Source organism: Callospermophilus lateralis, chromosome 1, assembly GCF_048772815.1.
Source record: "Callospermophilus lateralis isolate mCalLat2 chromosome 1, mCalLat2.hap1, whole genome shotgun sequence".
Classification (NCBI taxonomy): Eukaryota; Metazoa; Chordata; class Mammalia; order Rodentia; family Sciuridae; genus Callospermophilus; species Callospermophilus lateralis.
Window position 1 is genome coordinate 12,756,023 of NC_135305.1, and position 20,330 is coordinate 12,776,352.

The 20,330-nt window shown below is 46.1% G+C and overlaps 1 protein-coding gene across 2 annotated transcripts; it reads left to right on the forward strand.

Annotated features, from left to right (window-relative positions):
* The first annotated feature begins 1,086 nt into the window (after positions 1 to 1,086).
* On the forward strand, positions 1,087 to 19,879 carry Kel (Kell metallo-endopeptidase (Kell blood group)). 2 transcript variants are annotated; one of them, XM_076859879.2, is made up of 18 exons: positions 1,087 to 1,110; positions 1,390 to 1,531; positions 1,824 to 2,000; positions 3,795 to 3,919; positions 4,237 to 4,383; positions 7,231 to 7,293; positions 7,381 to 7,569; positions 7,810 to 7,958; positions 8,931 to 9,060; positions 15,466 to 15,576; positions 16,626 to 16,724; positions 16,924 to 17,001; positions 17,379 to 17,479; positions 17,656 to 17,766; positions 17,909 to 17,976; positions 18,178 to 18,347; positions 18,702 to 18,797; positions 19,718 to 19,879. In XM_076859879.2, the coding sequence occupies exons 1-18, from the start codon at positions 1,087 to 1,089 to the stop codon at positions 19,877 to 19,879; spliced, it is 2,142 nt and encodes a 713-aa protein (XP_076715994.2). The 2 variants fall into 2 exon arrangements, with proteins under 2 accessions (XP_076715994.2, XP_076716000.1); XM_076859885.2 differs by lacking the exons at positions 7,231 to 7,293; positions 7,381 to 7,569; positions 7,810 to 7,958; positions 8,931 to 9,060.
* The last annotated feature ends 451 nt before the right edge of the window (positions 19,880 to 20,330 follow it).

Consider the following 20,330-nt stretch of genomic DNA (forward strand, 5'->3'; position numbering starts at 1 on the left):
ATTCCTTAGTAGCAGGTGTGAGACCTTGTGAGGTAGGCATAGGAAAACATTACCTTCATTTTCCAGATGACAAAACTTGCTTACCAGCCTGAGAGCTTAAGTGGCTTGTTTATTGTTGCAGAGCTAATAATTAGCAGATTAGGGTCTCCTAGCTGGGTGATCTTTTAAATGTACAACTCTGCCTACAACCAGCAAGGAAATGAAACACCTAGAAAATCAATTAAGCATGCTTGGGAACAGAGTGAATGGCATGGAGCTGGGAGGCCTCCTGGGCAAGATGGCATTTGACCTGGGAATTAAAAAACCCAAGAGATTTCAATCAGAGAAGAAAAAGAAGGAGAAAGAATATTCTAGAAATAAAGGAACTTTATGAACAAAGCCACAGAACAGGATAAGAGGAACAGACCAAGGGCAAGATTTCTGGCCTAGTGAAGACTCCTCCCTCTTCTCCCCTGAGAAACTGAGATAAAGGAGGAGAGGCTTGAGTGTCTCCCTGCTGATAAACAGGCTCCACCCAGAGGCCAGCAGTGTGTGTTTGGGGACAGGGGGGGCAGAGTGGCAGAAGCGCTCTTTCTCCAGGACCACAGACCTGGGGCAAGGGCAGAAGGGAGGCCATTTCCCACATCCCAGTCCTCAGACTCCACACCTAGTGCAGAACCAGGAGGACTCTGGGTGCCGAAGAGGAGAGACAGATGGCAAGTGCCCTGGAGAAGCATCTCCTTCTGTAGCCAGATGCCTGGGGTGGGGTGTGGGGGTGGCTCTGTGAGAATGCCCTGCCCCCCACTAGGGAGGAGGGAATATGGGGCTTCCAGAATAGGAAGTGGGTAGAGCAGGAGGTGATGGAAGAGAAGGGATGAGGTGGCACATCCAGGGGATACATTCACCCTGAGGCCAATCTGGGGACACTACCTTGAGACGAAAATATATCTATGGGAGAGGTTGTGGGGGGTGTCAAACTGCCAGATAAAGCTGTCTTTAACACCCCCGCCCCCTTCCTGAACTGGCTTCTCTCTCCTCCTCTGCTCTCTTCAGGAGGGTGGGGACAAAAGTGGACAAGAACGGAGGAGACAGAACCAGGCCAGTGGCATGGGGCCTCCCTGGAGCCAGGAGGTAAGTGGCTTCCTCCGTGGCATTGGAGTCAGTCCTTCCGGCTCTAAAGTCGCACAAACCCTCCTTGCTCAGTGCTTACCCCAAACGGGTAACATCCTGTGCTTTCTCACCCTGCAGGGTCTGAAGAGGGATGGGTCTAGGAGAATCAGCAGAACTCCCTCTGTGCCAGGGGGCCCTGGCACTAACTTATTCCCGCTCTGTGCCCTCCCCTCGCCCTTTTCTATCCCTCTCTCAAAACTCCTCCATGTTGTGTTTTTCACCTCCTGGCTCCTCCCACAGAGCTCTCCAGAAGAGGGGCTGCCCACTGAATGGAGCCGAGAGTGGTCAGTGACCCGGCGGGTGCTGTTGGTTGTCTCCCTTTTCAGCCTGCTTCTTGGTTCTTCTGTGCTTTGGGTTTACATCTTCCGGAACTGTGGTCCTCGTAAGCAAGATTCTGGGACACCCTGGGCCCAGGCAGCTGTCCCTCAGCCATGGGTGCCATCCTTGCCCCTGAGGCTCCTGCCCTCTGACTTACTAGCCGCTTGCCCCGGCTCTTGTATTCCCTGTGAATCCCTGGATCCCACACCTGGCTCCCACTCCCACCATGTTCTTCCTACCCTTATTTCCCAGTTGATCCTCCCCTTTGATCCTCACTGGGGATTCCTTGGCCAGCCCCTTGGGGGAGCCCTCATCCCTTTCCCTCTTCTCTCCTAGCTCTGAGCTGTTCCCCACAGGCCCCTGTGAGACACCCGTGTGTTTGGATCTCCTGGCTCGTTACCAGGCCTCTGGGAACACCAGTGAGGCCCCCTGCACTGACTTCTTCAGCTTTTCCTGTAAAAAGGCCAAAAGGATCAGTGATTCTTTTCAGGCTCTTGCGGAGGAGAATAAGAAACGTCTGAAGAGACTACTAGGTGAGGAAAGCAGGCTAGAAGATTCTCTGTGCAAGTAGATGACTGAGCCAGGACACTATGACTGCCCCAAACTCTGCACAGCAGTGAACAACTGGTTTGCGCCATCCTCGGTGGAATTTCTTGGGTTTGCTTCTCCACCCCTTTGCTCTCACATCACATACCTCTCTCCCTCCATCTTTTCTGGTCTCCATGATCTCTTCCTCTTTTCTTTACCACTTATATATGGTTGCTCCATTCTATTTAAATGCTCTTTTTTAACAAGTTCCATAACCTTCGTTTTCCCCCCAATTTTTAATTTCTATCCTATGCATAGTATTTTCTACTACCTACTCCTCTTCAAGACATCCTGCACTTCAAGTCCTTATCAACATTACCTTCTCCTCCCATCTCTCCTCAAATTCCCTCTCACAGTGACTTCTTGCTTCTCCCCCTGAAACGCTGGACCATGTCAAGCAAGTTGAAATGGAACAAGGCATAATGGAAATGGGTGATTGAGATGATAGGGGAAGAAAAGAAGCTGAATAGAAGTGAGAGGGGCTTTCATTATGGGTGGTGTGTGTGGAAAAGAATGAGTGAGCACAGAACAAGAGGAGAGACAACTGAAATGCAGGTGAGGAACATTCCTGAAGATGGAGGCTATGCATAAGAATGAATAACTGCCAGGACTGAGATGAAAACCAAGACAGAGGGGCAGATGAAAGTCAAGAAGAAGGGCACCCATGTTTGTTCCACAGTTTAGCAATACCACGGTACCAACCTAGGTTCCTTTCAATACATGAATGGATAAAGAAAATGTGGTGTATATATTCAATGGAGGTTGAAAGAGGGGTCCCAGGAAGTTGGTGGATGGCAATGAAGGTTTAGTAATAAGGACAAATAAGATAGGCAAGAATTTCCATTCCAAAGAAACCTAGAGAATGGGTTGACAGTATAAATTGGAACCCTCCCTTTTATAAGAAAAGAGTGGGAAGTAGGTTTTCTTTTGGTTGAGGAGTACTTTCAGTTAAGGTACAGAAATGAAAAGAAATACCATGCTCAGGATAAGTTCTGTTGTTCACGAAGGGATGAAGAGATATCAGGGACGCTGGGAGGAGAGCTGTAGATTTTAGTGGGCAGATGATCAGATAGATATGTGTGTGTGTGTGTGTGTGTGTGAGAATTACTGTAACGTGTTGGATTGTTTGTTTTCTGAGATCAAGAGATGAGGAGAGTCTGAACTAATGGAGTTCTTCCCATTCTTCCCTTTTGATGAGTTTTCTTCCCTGCGTTCCCTCAAAGTCCTCTGGTTCCCTGATTTTGTCCCTGTCTCTTCTGCCTTCCATTTCTATCCATTCTCCTTTGAATCATATCCCTCTTATCCCTATCCTCTTCCTTTATTATTTTGTTTAATTTTTAGCCACGATGTCAGTAAAGACTTCCTGGAAGAGATACTCAGAGCCAACATTTGAAAACATGTAAGAATTTTCTAAGAGAAGTGTGGTTAATTGTAGGTAAAAGGAGCAGAGTATGCAAATAAAGAAGAGACATTCTTTTCCTTCTTCTTTTGTTTTCCACTTTTCCCTTATTTTCCTTATCATCTTCTTGTCTGCAGTCTCTCTTCCTGTTCTTCTGCTTGCATCAAGTTGATCCATTTCAAGTTGGATGCTTTTTTTCCCATTTCTTCAAAACAGTTCCTCCCCTTTCTTCTATATTCCTGTGGGGAACTTCCCTTTCTTTCCTTTAAGTGCTGTGTCTCTCACCTCTCCGTCTCTACACCAGATTCCACCCTTTAATTCTCCCATTCTTCCTTTTCAGAAGATTCAGAGTCCTGGCACCCAGGCTCTGGGGAGGAGAAATCCTTCCAATTCTATAACTCCTGCATGGACACAGATGCCATTGAAGCTGAAGGAGCTGGTCCCCTTAAACAAGTTATTGAGGAGGTAAGAAAAATCGGGGCATTGACTTTTCTGGATATAGAACCCATAAGACCAAAGTATGCTTAGGGCTGCCATTTTTCCTAGAATCTGGGTCTCTTTACTAGGGATCCTTAAGTTCTAGTAAAGATGGAGATGGAAATGGCAATGCCCTTTGAAGAATCAGGAATTAGGGTAAGAGTGGAGAGAGAGAATAGATGTAGAGACCTGGAGGGATCAAAAGGCTCAGAAGTCAGGAGACAGAGCTATGAGAGGAAGGGAAAATCAAGACAACGGGGAGAGGCCTCATAGCTCCCTGTCCTTTTGCCTTTCTCTTTTTCTAGCTTGGAGGCTGGCACATCTCTGGTAACAGGACTTCCTTTGACTTTAACCAAACTCTGAAACTTCTGATGAGTCAGTATGGCCACTTCCCATTCTTCAAAGCCTACCTGGGACCTCATCCTGAATCTCCGCACACGCCAGTCATCAAGGTGAGAGCTGCACTGGCAAAGACATAGCTGGACCCGGGCCTGGCTCAAACTCTAGGCTGCCATCTCTTAGCGGAAGACTATAAGGCTTGGGAGATAGAACAAATGTCCAAAATTTCCTATTTCAAGAGAAAATTACTGCTATGAGAGCCAGGGACACTAGGTCAGGGTGGGAGAAAGAGCAAGAGTCAGTTCTGGGAAGACTGGAATAGTTCCAACCTTCCTTATTGCTAATCTGGATTTCTCTCAACCTCTTAACTAGTCTTCCCATCTCCAGGTTTGCCCTTTTCTTATTTACTCTTCATTTATGCCCAAGGGACCTTTTAAACTAAGAGTTAATTATGCTATTGTTTCTGTTAAATGTCCCCCATTTTAATGGCTCATCAGGTCATCAAGATCTGATCCCTAATCCTTAGCAAAGCCTCCCAAGTCTTGTGATCTGACCCTTATACACTTCTCCAGCCTTATCTCCTACTACATTCTTTCTCCCTTTTATACCCTAACCTCTGCTGTCTCACTTGTAGTTCCAAGAATGTTTCTTCTTTCTTTGTATATTCTGCTCCTTTTGCCTAAAATTAACCACACTGCACTTAGAAAATTCTGACATGTTTTCAAATGCTGGCTCTGAGTATCTCTTCTAGGAAGTCTTTACTGACACCGTGGCTATAAATTAGGTGAAATCCCTCTGTCCTGTCATATCCGCATGCTCTAAGCACTTAACACTCTAAATTGAAGACTTTGGGCCTCCTCCCAACAGGCAGCAGAGGTCCTCCTTATCAAGCAGTTAGAAGTCTTTACCGGATGTTTGTTGAGCAAATAAGTAAATAAATAGTGGCATCATCATTATTGTGGTAGGCAGTGTCATGCTATAGATTTGGCTCCTATTCTCAAAAAGTTCCACGTCATTATAAGGAAGAATATTCAAGAAGATCTGATAATCAGTGTAAGGTATTCAAAGTTCACTTTTAAAGTGTGTGCTCAGAAGTTTAATGGGTGTAGCCTTTGGAGATTTGTAAAGACCTGAGTTGGTTAAGGAAAGACTCAGAGAAGAGAATGTAAGGTGAGCCTTGAAGCATGGTCCATCTGCTCAGATGAAGGTGAGGCTGAAGGTCATCGCAAGAGCTATGGGAAGATTCTGAGCCAAAGGAAGAACTGGGAACACTGTGGTTTTTCCATGGGGTCAGTGAGAAGACTGGTCTGGAGGTAGGGTGGGGAACTGTAGGAAGAAAAGGAAGACAACATGTGAGGTTTGGTCTGGTTGTTCCTGGCCAAGGAAGCCAGGCAGAGGTGCTAACTATTGATTTACCACGAACAACAACAAGAACAAAGCTACTGAGTGCTTTCAGATTTTATGATGGCTATGTATAGAGTTTAAGAGAAACAGCACTCTCAAAGGTCTACCAGAGGTGTTAGGAACCTAAATGAGCACCATGAGATCCTGAAATGGTAGAAGAAATGGAAAGGAAGAGCTAGGCATGAGGATATAGCCAACTTCATCCTGGTGGTGATGGTCTGAGGTGTTTCCAGAGGACTTAGTGACTGAATAAAAAATGAAGGAGATGGAGGCACTACCAAATGATGGCACTGTTTTGAGTCTGGATGGCTCTTGGGAATAGAATAGGAAGGGAGATGCAACCACAGAAGGAGCACCCATGAGAGGCTGGCTCAGAAGGGAGCCAGAGAAGAGTAAGAACAGCCAGGAAAGTGGAAGTTGGACTAGCATGTGTGGGACCACCCAGGAAAAGAGAGGACTTCCAGAAGGGAGTCGTTGTTGATTCCCGATATTTCCAGATTTCTTTCCTTTCCATAGGAATGGAAAGATGTCATTGGAGACCTGAAGATAGTTTCAAAACAGTTGTAGAAATGAACACAGTTTATATGGCGTTTAGGAGAAGGGTGAGGAAGTTGAATCAGTGGCATAGACGCCTTTTTACTTTTTAAACTTAGAACCTAAGATTTGGCAAAAGGGTCAAGTGAAAGATTTTTTTATGCTAGAGGAAAAGTACATAGCTTCAATTGGGAGTGAGATGTAGATATTGATGAGAAAAAGGAAAGTGTAGAAATAAAGATCTTCAGAATCAAGGGCAAACCAGGGCATCATCACTATTGTGGTAGGCAAGGGGAATGGGGCACTCTCCTGGGGTGAAAAATTTAAGAGGTACCCCCAAACTCAGTATCAAGATAATTATGACTTGAATATTCTTTAAAAAAACAAAATCAATGCAAAAATCTACTTTCAACAAAATTTCCAATTTTGGTTTATTGTGGATTTGAGAGGGGGCAGGAATTATATCTTTTCTTCCCTAAATGGAACAAAAAAACTTTATTAAGGACTTTTTTTTGGAAAATACTTACAATATTAAAAGTAAATTAAAATTTATTGTGGAATTTATGGTAAAATAATGCTAAGCAAATTTTTGATGTTATTCATCATGGATTTTTTTCCATTAACTTAGATTTTTGAAAAATATTAAAATATGTGTCCTGTTTTCTGTGTTGTGGCTACTCCTAATTATTTCAACTAAGGTGAGTGTCTCACTTGCCTTACCTCATACTTAACTCCGGCACAAGGAAGAGTTCCATCCAGGATGTTGATTTATTATATTTCTCTCTTGCTGAGCATCCTCAAACTGGTTGTAATTCCAATATCTGCTCACATTTTCATACCCGGACCTTCACCCATGCCACTTGCCCCCAATCTCTTCCTTTATTTATAATCTAGCTCCTTCTTTGTAGGCTCTTTGCTCGCCTCTCCCCAAGCCATCTTTGGTGGAGCCTTCTCTACCTGCCCACACCTGCCCTCTCCATCCCCCATGTTCCCCATTTCTCTTCAGTCTCTCTTGTGTCCAGATAGACCAGCCAGAGTTTGATGTTCCCCTCAAGCAAGTGCAGGAACAGAAGATCTATGCCCAGGTAAGATGGTGCATGAGCACAAACCTGCCCTCAGATTTGGAGAGATTGGGACCTCTGGCACCTGTGACTCAGGTTGTCTTCCTCCAGATTTTTCGAGAATACCTGACTTACCTCAATTGCCTGGGAACTTTGCTGGGAGGAGACCCCATCAAGGTGCAGCAACACGCCTCCTTGTCCATCTCCATCACCTCACAGCTGTTCCAGTTTCTAAGTCCCCTGGAGCAGCAGGAGGCACAGGACAAGCGCTTCCATATGGTCACTATTAACCAACTGCAGGTACCTGGAACTGGAGGGCAGAGGACTGTGGGCATGACAATCTCCCAAACTTTATTTATTTATTTTTACTTTATCTTCGTCCTCCTGGTGTCCTTGGCTCCTTTCTATCCCTATTATTCACTGGCTGTATTTTTTTCTCAACGCTCCTCACTCCATTTCAAACCCAAGGAGAAGCCCTTTCCCCTTCCTTCTTGCTTCCCTTCATTCCCCCCACCCTCAGTTTTGTGTTCTTCCTCTAAGGAAATGGCACCTGCCATCGACTGGTTGTCCTGCTTGCAAGCCACATTCACACCAATGTCCCTGAGCCCGTCTCAGCTCCTTATGGTCCAAGACTTGGATTATTTGAGAAATATGTCACAACTGGTAGAAGAAATGCTGTTGAAGCACAGGTTTGTCCCAGTTGGGATTGGAGAGGTATTGGGAATGGAGACTGAGTCTGAGGATCCATAGGTTCCAAAGATCAAGGACACTGTAGGTGAGAAGGAACTGCAGAGAGGGGACAGAGTTAGTGTGCGGTGGATGACACATGAGTAAATGGAGGAAACAAGAAGTATGCAAGGCTTAGGAGCATGAAGAAGGCATATGCAAGAAATGAAGGATCCTGGGGTCTGTGGGAGGGAGCAAAACGTTAGCCTCTGAAGAGGCTGCATCAGAGGAGATGCTAGAAGAACCAGCCTGGAGCAGTCTAGGATGTTCTGGGGGAAGAAACGGTGGGAGGCTTCTTCCCAGCTGTGGTGAGCAGATCCAGAATCTCCTTGGGAAAGAATTTCCAAGATAAATTCTGCTATGATTAGGAAGTCAAGGATGGTGGGACAGGAGTGTGACTCCATATTAGTTTTGCTGCCTTTCCGATGCCTAAATGGCCATCACCAAAAGTTAGTGGCTTCCATCCGGGGATTGGACTCAGTACCCTTCTGCAGAGTAACTCGGGGCAGCAGCATCTAGAAATCCATTTTGAGGGAGAAAAGAAACACCCATGTGGGCACCAGCAGATTTACATAGGGTACTGGCTGAGAGAGCTGCTGAGCTTAGGAGATGCATCTTCAGATGAGCTGAGGTTCCTTGGTTATGGAAATAGATGAATCTGTTGAATTGAGCCCACCTCCTTGTGACTTAAGAAGGCTGCCTCTTTATCCAGTTCCTCTGTCATTCTCCAAACCTCACCAAGAAAGGCCCTTCTTGACTTGTCTGCATGCTGTGACAGTTATTCTTTGTAAATACACAGATGAGTCTGCCCCCTGGAATGCTGACTTGGCTTCCACAAAGAGATTCTTTTTCTGAAACACCGCCCCCCCCAGAACCCTACAGTTTATATGAGGTCTCTTTTTTTTTTTTTTTTTTTTTTTTTTTTGTCTCTCTAGGGACTTTCTGCAGAGCCACATGATCTTTGGGCTGGTGGGGACCCTTTCTCCAGCCCTAGACAGTAAATTCCAGGAGGCACGCAGGGAACTGAGACAGAAACTGCGGGAGCTGACAGAGCGACCACCCTTGGTGAGGAGAGAAAGCCATGTATTTTCCAGATGGGGGCGAATATTGGTGTATCTCTATGAGGGAAGGGGCCATGAGAACAGAGACCCCTCCACGTCTAGGCTTTCCGTGGAAGCAGGCAGGTTGGGAAGACAGAGACTAACTCAAGAAGCAAACTAGCAGATAAAAGATTTTCAGGCACAAATTCCTGGCCACCTCTCTGGCCTTTTGCTGAGTTCTAGAGTTTAAATATAACATTGACATTATCAAGGACTGCTTTTGACAATTTCTCATCACTCTTAAACTGTTTGCTCAGTTATCTTGAGCTCTGTGAGTGGAGGACTCCCGACCTACAGTGTAGGACTCACTGCAAGAATACATAAACACAGCAAGCACTGGACTTCCCTCTGTCTAGATGATTCCACGTTTGATGTTCAAATGTGCTTCGCAAGGAATTCATCTCTGATCCAGTGGGATCGGTGGTAGAGATGTTAATGTCTCTGAGGAGGGGCCAATGTAGAAAATATGCTTCCCTAATCAGAGACTCCTTGGAATTCTAGATCATATACATTCACATGCAAGTAGAGATATCTACTACCCTGAATACATCCCAACCTCAGCAAAGGCCACAGTTTTGCCTTGAAAATCACTTTTTCCTTAATAATTTTTGGACCATTTCTCTGCCTTAGAGAAACCTGAAATATGTATGGAATTCAGAGATGGGAAATGTATCCACAGAGACAGAAATACAGTTATTGCTTATTGAGAGATTATCACATGCTCAATGTTTCCCTAAAACTTTGAGTCTAGTAGCTGATTTAATCCTCAAAATTCTCTGAGATATGATGGATATCATTTTATCTTTGTTTCAAAATAGGGAAATAGATGTACTCCTATTAGGGAAGTTGCCCATGGTAATACAGCCAGTGAGTCGTTAGAACAAGAATGTAAACCCCAGCGGTCTGGCTTCTGGGTCTGAGTGTTATAGAACATTTCTTCTTGGGCCCTTCACTCAGGGGGGCAAATTCCAAAGAAGCTCTTGCCCGGCTCCTTTCTTGATTCAACTGAAGCCAAACAGAACCCCAGCTCTTGTTTTCTTGCTACAAAATTCCTGGAAATAAATAGCTTTCTGTAAAAGCCACTACCATGGCCTGACATCATGTGTTGAAGGGTGCAGGAGTGCCAACCTGAGACTCAAGCTTAAAGAATGTAGAAGACTTCCAAATCCTGAAACCACTATCCTTTCTTCTAGGGTACATATTTGTCCTTAGGCTGAAAAGCTGAACCAAGCTCTGCCAAGAAATAGTGGTGTGACCTTGGGGAAACTACTTCACCTTTCGGGAACAAACAAAATATGACACAATAACTACCGTGCTCAGCCAAAAAACACTGAGTGGCTGCTGTCTGAAGTTATGTTCCTGGAAAACTTAGGTTTAAACAACAGATATTCTGGGGGTTCCCAAGAAGGTGCATGGTGGCAGGTTTGAGGATCAATGGCATCTCTTTATGACTGAAGCAATGTCTAGAGACCCAGAGTGTTCCAGCAAAGAAAGAGATCTCATCTGGTCAGGGCAGCAGAGAACTTAGCGCAATATGGGGAAATCCTCCTGGTGGCTCTGTCTGAGAAGAGATGACAAGGTTTGCCCGCGGGGCTGTGTCCAGGGCTACTGCTGAAACACGATGCGGGTGCTTGAAAAACAGAAAGTTGAATCAGGGCAACTGGGACAGGGGAATAGGAGAACAGCAAGGTGGAAATGAGAGAGGCGTTGAGAGGACCTCACAGGGTTTTGACAGGTCACTGTAAAGACTTTGGTGTTCTCTGCATGAAATAGGGATTGCAGAGGAATTTGTCTTTAATGTTTTAAAAGAAAATATTTTAAGTTAAGTAAGGGATTTTCTGACTCAAATGATGTAAGAAGAAAAGTGGGGACAAGGACAAAAATCAAGGTTTTGGCTTTGATGTGACCAAAATTTGGGGTTCTACCCAAGAGTCATTAATTTACAGACTTATTGTTCCTAAGGAATTCTAATTTCAGTCGTCTTTATTCGATAAGATGGCTAACTTTTATCATCTGACTCTCTTTGCTGGGATATGTAGTCAGTGAAAATGTTTTGGAAAGTAAAAAAAACAGACCAAAAAATAAGAAAAGAAAAATAGGATACCACATTTGTACCTGTTAAATGCGCAGTATTTATATTCAATCAAAGATCTCAATTTATTTATTCAATCATTTGAATCGTTGTTTCAACAATCCATTATATGACCTTTCCTTTACATCCTTGGGTTGTTTGCAGTTTTATTCAGTGTTTCTTCATCAGACCACTGCTAGATCCCGAAGCTGGGAGGACTTTGGGTCAAGATATTGATGATTTACCTATACAGTCATCCATTTATTTATGTGGCAAATATTTATTGAGCACCTTCTATGTGCCAGACACTTCTTTACTCACGTGGAATACAGAGGAAACAAAACAGACAAGTATTCTTGCTTGTAGGCATTTGTATGGTGGAGGAAGAAAACAAACAAAAAATGTTGGGTAGTGTTAGGGCCAAAAGCGTAACAGCAAATGAAGAAAGTGATGCGAGGTGAGCAGCAGTTGTGAGTCTTGATGGGAGGGTCAGGAGAGGTCATAGGAAATCCAAGTCCTCCACCATCCATGTTTAGTTATGGTTCAGCCAGATGAGAGTCTGTTCAAATTGCACCATCGTTCATCATTGATTTTTCTATTGAATTTCCTAGGACTAGGACTTGATTAGTGGTTCTGCCTGACACTCTCCTGAAATCAAAATAACGCCAACAGAGTGGCATTAGAATATACAGAGGGAGGAGCCAGGTGTGGGACACATGCCTATAATCTCTGAAGGCTGAGGCAGCAGGATGGCGGTTTGAGACCAGTCTGGGCAATTTAGGAAGATTCCTGTTTCAGAAGAAGAAATAAAAAAGGCTGGCCTGGCACGGTGACACATGCCTGTTACCCCAGCAGCTCGGGAGGCTGAGGCCAGAGCATCGTGAGTTCAAAGCCAGCCTCAGTAATTTGGTGAGGTCCTTGGCAACTTAACAAGATCTTGTCTTTAAATAAAGAATTAAAAATGTCTGGGGCTGTGACTCAGTGGTTAAGCATCCTTGGGTTCAATCCCTGGTGCCAAAAAAAAAAAAAGGCTGAGATTGTGGCTCAGTGGTAGGTAGAGGTCCCCTGGGTTCAAGTCACAGAACTCGGGGGAAAAAAAGATATAGATATAATGCTTATGGAATTCCAGTGGAATTTAGAATATGCAGAGTATTTGGAAGGTATTATTTTACCTGATCCTCCAATTTGTGAGGAAGGTAGAACAGGCATTACTCTCATTTTTACAGCTGGTGCAACCAGAGTACTGGGGTTTAAATTTACCATGCTTGGTAAATGCTGGATCCTGTTCAGGAGTAATTGTGGTGGCCCTTGAGGATCACTTTAGTCTATAGATTTGTTTTGTTGATTTTTAGAGTAATTTACAACTTTGAATTAATTGCCAGCATTCAAAAACTGGGAGATGACGTGCCAACATTCAGATTTCCAACTTGTGTATAGGTGCACATGACATGCAAAGCTTGGCAGCCCTGGGCAGCCTTCTCGGGTGACAATGTTTGACTGTACCTGAAAAGGGCACCTCAGTACAGCTGGTGCTCCCTGTCCAGACTCCCATAGCCTTGCCCTGCTCTGAGCTTGGGATGCTGGACTGTTGCTCTCAGTTATGTTGCTGCATGGCCCCTGTTGGAAATCGTGGCTCCTGCTCATTCCTATGCCCCAGTTTAATGAGCCTTTTAACCAGATAAATTTTGATTATTTTAGTATTATCTGTCCTCAGTGATCTCTCCTTGGTTCTTAATAGTTACACATTACTTTCAGAGTTCTCTAAAATAATTCCTTTAATGACTCATTCTAGAATTTTGCTTAGGAATTAACATTAAAGATTCTCCACTGGGCTATTGTCCTTCATTCTACTTTACCCCTATTGAAGATTGTCCAAAGTTTTGCTTCCCTCCGGACTCTTGGAATTTTTCCTGAGTTCTGTCATTTCTGAAATATTATTATTCATGGTTCAGCGATGATAGATGAAAATTTCTAAGTGTCCTAAAATTAATCTACTGAGCTTCATTTCTTCTATCTTATATGTAAGCGCAAGATGATGGGTGCAGACCTCAACAGATTTAGGGAATCTAAAGTTTTAGGGAATCAGATTTAGGGAAGCCATTTATTCACTTGTGGACTCCAGCACCCTAGGGCTCATTTCCTGGATGCGAGAAATGGCCTTCAGTTACAGAGGGGATTTTGGTTTTATAGGGTACAATTAGGGTGGTTTCATCATTGGAATTTGTGGGCATGCTCGTTCTAATAGTCAGGAGCTAGTTAGGTAGGTTAAAACTTTAACTCAGGAGGGCAGCTGTAAAAGGTTGAAATTCATTGTTACTTGGACAGGTAGGAGCCCAGATTGTGAAGGATGGGTATTTAAATCTGTTCATCTCCTTCCTTCAGGGACCATTGTTCAGTATTTACCATGTGTCCTAATTTGCAATGGGGGACTGGTCAAAGTCCAGAGCCTAACACTCAGTTTTCAGTATTGGCCTCCTTCCTTCAGGGCCCATTGTTATCGGGAAGGGATTTACTGAAAGGTTAATGCTTGGCTAGTTTCTTTCCCTTCTCCTAAGCTGCTTTGTCTCTCTGCTTTTCCTCTGGGGGCTGTTTCATAGGATTATTATTTTCCATAACTCCTCATTATATATTTTACAGATTTTTCTCTTTTTATTCTATGTCTTTTTCTCTCTGCAGTCATTGTGGTTTTACTTTAGCATTTTTATCTTGAAAGACAGCTGGGGTAGTAGTCTGAATGGTGTCTGTACTCTTGAGTAACCAGGTCTCATTACAAAGGGTGTTGGAGAAATGGTCAGGCACCCACCCGTGAAGGGGATCAGCAAACAAGTCGGGAAGTGTGAAAGGGGTGGGCAGATCCACATCACCGAGCTCACATGGGTCCCCCACAGATGCTGTTGCTGCTGCACCCGGGTGCAGCCATAGTCAAGGGAGAGGCATTCTCAGAGACAGGTCTGTCTGGAGCTGGAAGGATGTTGAAAGTCATTGCAGTCAGACCCACATTCCCAATGGGAACCCATTGCTTTTCACATTGATATTGCAGAACTTCAACTAGCACACCATAGAAAGGGTCTGACCACTTCTCACAAGAAGAGACATGCACAGAGTTTATGGTTCAGAGAACAGAGCACACAGATTTGGGCACCCAAGACTGGAGCAACCTGCAAAATAATGAACTGCCCAACAGGCAGGCCCAGGAGCTTCCTCTCCACCCAGGCTGCAATGACCGGCCTTTCCATTTCCTCTAGTGGGATGCCCCTGGGGCCCCATCTCCAACCAGAGAACCAGCCCAGCTCATGTTAAAAACAGCAGTGACAGCTTTCCTACCTTCCTTGCCAGCAGATCTTCGGGAGGGAAATAAGTTACAGGAATAAAGTGGCTGGTTTCATCTCTTCTAACCCAGATTAGTCTAGTAGCTGGTTTTTGTAGGTTCCAGCTCGGCTCCGGTAGGCCAGTTGCCTGAATTTTTTTCTCTGGCTCCGCAATATGTTTCTTCATCCACCTGTGTCCTCTCTGGGCTAATCCCTGGTCAACTTTTCAAAATCACCCAATCCATTGTCTGAAATCTCCCCAGCCTCTTTCTTTTGTTTTTTTATTCTTTGGGTCATGCTCTTAGAAAAACATGTCCCTAGTTCTCTTGAGCTAATAATTTTCTGTTTCCTTTGAAGTTAAATTTTCCTTTTCTCATCCTATTCCCCTCCCCCCCAAAAAAAAATTTGGCTGAAAGTTTCGTAGATTTGTGAATTACACACTTAGCTGCTTTCTTTTTTTCTTGCTTCCTCTAGCAAACAATGTAGCCTCCAAAGCCCAGTTTTATTGGTGATTTTCTTCTTTATGACTTAAGGTCCTACAATATGATATATACACTTAGACAGCAGGCATGGGTGATGGTAGAGAAAGGGAATCACTGTCTTAACTGTCCATTTTGAGCAAAGAAGTGTGGGCGGGTGGAGTCATTGCTGGCCATGTGTGTGGTGGGTGGGGGCCGGGGTGGGTCATGGTCCTACTAAAGGAAGAGGTTAGGCCTCTCCTCCTCCCCTGCCCAGGAGCCTTTTATTCCTTCAGAGCAATGCCTGCCGAGAGCCTTGCTTTCCAATTAATAGGCAATTTGCTCAACCAGGCTCACAAGACCAGTTGCAGAGGACCCAAGCCCCTTTATGCTGAGTAGGAATGTATGGCCAGAGGGAGTAATAAAGAGAGATAAATCAGGGACTCCAGGGAAGAGAGCAGGCTCTGGGGTGGAGGTCTAGAGAAGATTGGTGAGGAAAGAGCCTTAGACTCACTCCAACTTTGTCTCTGCAGCCAGCCCACCCGCGATGGATGAAATGTGTGGAGGAAACAGGCACTTTCTTCGAGCCCACCCTGGCGGCCTTGTTTGTTCGTGAGGCGTTTGGCCCAGGCATCCGAAGTGCTGTATGTGAGAGCAGTCCCCTGCCGCGCCCCCTGCCCCATCCTATGGACTTCGCGCTTCTCAGTTGTATGTGCGGGGGACAGGGGGATCCCAGAGGCCCCTCCACCCCCTGGGTGAGCACAGTTCAGCTATGGAACACGAGTAGGCATAACATGCACTGATTTGGACACGTCACCCGACTTCCTTGGTCTTGTGTTTCTTCAACCATAAAATGAGAAAATCGAACTCCCTGACCTTTAAGGCTCCTCCCTGTTTATCTAAGACTTTAGAGCAACACATGACACGACATGAGCATGAGGTGACGTAACCTTGAGGTGTACAAATAAATAACTACAGAACACTTGGTGAGTGTCTGTCACGTGCTGGGACTCTTGCAAGTATTTCACCTGCGACTTTATTTAAGTCTGGGTATCATCCTAATTTTATAGGTCTAAGAACTGAGGCATGGAAAGGTTAGATGACTTGATCAAGGTCACACAGCTACCAAACAGCGCAGTCCAGGACTGAACTCAGGCAGTCTGATGCCAGAGCCCAGGCTTCTGAATATTGTCACTCATTTTCTTCCCCTAAGAGAGGATGCATGAAAGATGCTGGATGGCTGAAAAATAGGAACTGTACTTTCAGGATAGGGAGAGGCCCACTTGTTAGGAAGCTGAAGAGCTCAGAAAGAGGAAGAGAGGAAGTGCCTGCATTGAGAGGGAGGGTGGGAGGACAAGATCCCCGAGAGCAGAGGGGGAGATGGCAGCCCTCTTCTCCCTTGGCTCCAACTTGGCTGGCCTTTCCAGCTCAGATCTCCCTCTTCCTGGTTGACCAGTGGTGGCCAGCTCCCACTTTCCTCTCTGTGCTTGGCACTGCCTTTTTAGCCCTGCCTTTACAGTATCTGGGAAAAGGCCTTCCCCTCATCTTTCTGAGCCCTTCTTCCTTCTCTGATAGCTCCTCCAGCGCAGGCACCCTCCAGGGCCAAGGCCCCCTAAAGGTCAGTGCTGTGGCAGAGCCGGAGCTGAGGCTGATCTTGGTTCTGTTACCCTGTCCCCCACCCTCACCCCCACAGGCCATGGAGTTATTCACTGAGATCAAAGATGCCCTTGTCGCACACCTCAAAAGACTCCCCTGGATAAGTCAAAAGACCCGAAGAGAGGCCCAGAACAGGGTAAGGCCAGGGGTGCAGGCCAGTATGGGAATGCTTAGGGGTAGGTCAAACGACAGTGGAGGGGGAGAGAGCCAAAGGCACACGAGCAGGCGGGAAGTACAGCTGCCACTGTGCTGCACACACGCCTGGGGACAGTATTAAAGGCTCTGTGACAGTCAGGGAATGTGAGGTCCTTACCACCTTTCATGTCTCTCCCCAGATCACTCAACTTCAGGTGCAGATGGGAGCCCCTGAGTGGGCCCTGAAGCCAGAGCTGGCCGGACAAGAATACAGCAATGTGGGTCCCTGCCTTTTGCAGCTCTCCTCCCTCACCTAGCCAAGTCTTATCCATATCCCCATTTTCCCTGAGCAATTCTTACCCACCCACTTCCTTGCCTTGGTGCTGGCTGGGTCTTGCCAGCAGAAAAACAGTATTCAGGCTGTGATTCTTGTGTGCACACACCTGTGTCTTCTGTGACGTCCTGTGTATGTTTGTCTGTGTGCTGATGCACGTGGAGCGTGTCTGCACCCACAGCAGTAGTGGTCTCCACTAACTCATGGATGTTTGTGTATGAGGGTATTATGTGTGTTTGGTTTAATGCGCTCCTTGGCATACATAGATGTCCGTCTGTGTTTGTCTCTGTGTGCCCAAGTCACCTCTTGCCTCCTCTCCAGATACAACTTGGACCCAACTTCCTGCAGTCTTTTCTGAGCTGTGTCCGATCTCTCCAAGCTAGAAAGGTCTGGAGCTTCTTGCAGCCTCTCCCTTACCACAGGTATGGGGTCAGAGGAGATAGGGACGCGCCATCCCTGAGATACCCCATCTGTAATTAGTAGGAAAGGAATCTGGAGGCTTGGAGGAGGCCACGGGAACAGTGATATTAGTTGGAGAACTATAGGTGCCTTGGGGCAGTTAATCATGGGACTGTGTTCATATGTGCTTTCCCCACAGATGGCAGGTGTCCCCCTGGGGGGTCACTGCTTCCTATTCAATACCTGACCATGAGGTGGTCTTCCCAGCAGGACTCCTGCAACCTCCATTCTTCCATCCTGACTACCCTAGGTAAGGGCCCTTCTGGGAGGGTGGCCGGGGAGTTTCCCAGGAGAGATTAACAGTTGTTATGATGGATGAGATCCGTGGCTGGAGAATTGGGGTAAAAAATGTTGAAAGATCCTGGGGGTGAGACAAGCTCTTGTATCCCTAGAGCCGTGAACTTTGGCGCTGCTGGAAGCATCATGGCCCGTGAGCTGTTGCACATCTTCTATCAGCTGTGTGGGTAACAGGGGCCACTGGGATGTGGGATCACAGGGAACCCAAGGGAAGACCTCAAGGAAGTCCTACAGGGAAAGGAGGACTATTCAAGGGCTCCAGGAGGGACAGTCCTAGAAACTTGCAATGTTTCTGGGAGCCAGAACCTTCTGTGGCACAACCCACGTCCCTCGCCATTTCATTTTCTTGCTCTGTTTTCAACAGTGCTCCCTGGGGACTGCCTGGACTGTGACACCCGGGCCCTGCAGGAGGCACTCCTATGTTTGGAGCACCATTACGCTGCCTTCCCATTGCCCAGTGGAACCTCCTTCAGTGGCTCCAGCACGCTCCTAGAGAATGCCGCCGATGTGGGGGGGCTGGACATTGCGTTCCAGGTAGGTCAGCGGCCATGATCTGTTTTCACCAGCAGACCAAAGGCACTGTCCTCAAGTTTTCCTTCCACCTTCTCTCATGCAAATATATTTACATAATTTTCTGCCCTTTATATCTCCACATATCAGTTGGCAACTTGGGGACACACCTCATTCCCTGTAGATGCCCCCCTCCCACTTTCTGAGAAATCTATCAGTCTTCCGGAATATATTCTTTCTTTTGGCTCAGACCAGTGTGTTAGTTCAGAACAGGGAACAAAGGCCCATGAGTCTGTTTGAGGTCCTGCTTGAACGGCATCGAGCTTCCAGATGGTCTCAAGCATAAAGCCAACTCTTCATCCTATACCCCCAATCCAGGCATACAGCAGGAGCCTCCTAGAGTACCGTGGGGAGACCAAGCTGCCCAACTGGGACCTCAGCCCCCACCAGCTCTTCTTCAGAAGCTATGCCCAGGTAAGCAGGGTGCTTGCTTCCTCAGCTTGCTTCAGATCTGATAAGCACCCTATTACTAATACTCCTCAGCTTGCTTCAGATCTGATAAGCACCCTATTACTAATACTCAAAGGCATTTTCTCTATGACACACCCTCTTCAAATACCCCTGAATCACTGCCATGGATGTCCCTGCTGTCATCCTTTCTCACTTGTCCCCTTGCCATCACCCTCCAGATTACTAAAAAATTCTTCAACCAAATCAGCAACCCTCCCCCTCCTCAAAAAGAAGAAAAAAATTCTACTTCTAGGTCCCTCCATGAGTTAAGTCCGACATTTCCTTATCTCATATGTCAGAAATACAGACCCCTTAAAATGACCCTACCAGAAGCTGACTATATGTAACATTCCTCCTCAGAGACTTCACCCCCAGGAGTGGTCCCAGTTTGACATAACCCTTTTTATCACCTGTGCTTCCCCAATAGGGACAGTCCCCAGCTCCCTCGCAGAGCTGTTTCATTATTAGACTTGGCCTCTGGGGTCCTCACAAGTGGTGTCATTGCTTAGCTTGGGCCCTCCTCTACTCTCCTAGTGCCAGACTAAATGACTTACAAATGACATTACTCTACATGGCCCTTGAGCATTTGAATCCTGCTCCATTCTTTGTCTGCTACTCCTGGTGGCCCTTAGTCCCAGCCTTGTTCTAATAAACCTGTAAGAACTTGATCTGGTCAGGCACATCGTAATACTAGTGACATGAGAGGCTGAGGCAGGAGGACTGCAATTTTTGAGACCCACTTCAGAAATTTAGCAAGATTCTGTCTCAAAATTAACAAAATGGAAAGGGTTGGGGATGTAGCTATGTGGCACAGCATCCCTGGATTCAGTTCCTAGTACTAGAAAGAAAAAGTAAAGACTTCTCTGCTCCTTACCCTTCCTCAGGTCCTGTGCAGGGAACCCAGCACTGAGCCCTCCCAGGACACTCACAGCCCTCCCAGACTTCGAGTCCACGGACCTCTCAGCAACACCCCAGCCTTTGCCAGACATTTTCGGTGTCCGCGTGATGCCCTCATGAATCCCTCCAGCCGCTGCCAGCTCTGGTAACATGGACCCACAGACACAGCAATGCAGGTGGATCGGCAGCCCCTGGCTCATCCAGGCAGTGGGGCACCATCTCTTTTCCCTTCTATTCTCCAAATAAAAGGTGGCACTTGGTCCCCACCTGTCTCCTAAGGACTCTTTCCTGCTACGTTCTATTCCTAGAAATCAGAAAAGATAAGAGGGAACCATGCCAAGGACGGTAGGTAGAAAAGGAAAGAGCTGCCGAGATGGTGGGTCTGAAGGTCAGTCAGTCAGTGGGCCAAAGGGCTGGCAATTCAACAGACCATTTAGAGCCCCAAGGGCTTGGTGAGGGCTCAGAAAGCTGCTCCCAATTGTTTTCAGGATTTTATTGCTATTTTATTGTCACTGCCTCCTCCCTCTAATCTTCTGTTTTGGACAAAGCCAGGAGAGGTGTAAGAGAGAGAAGGGTGTAGGTCTGGTGTGATGTCTCTGG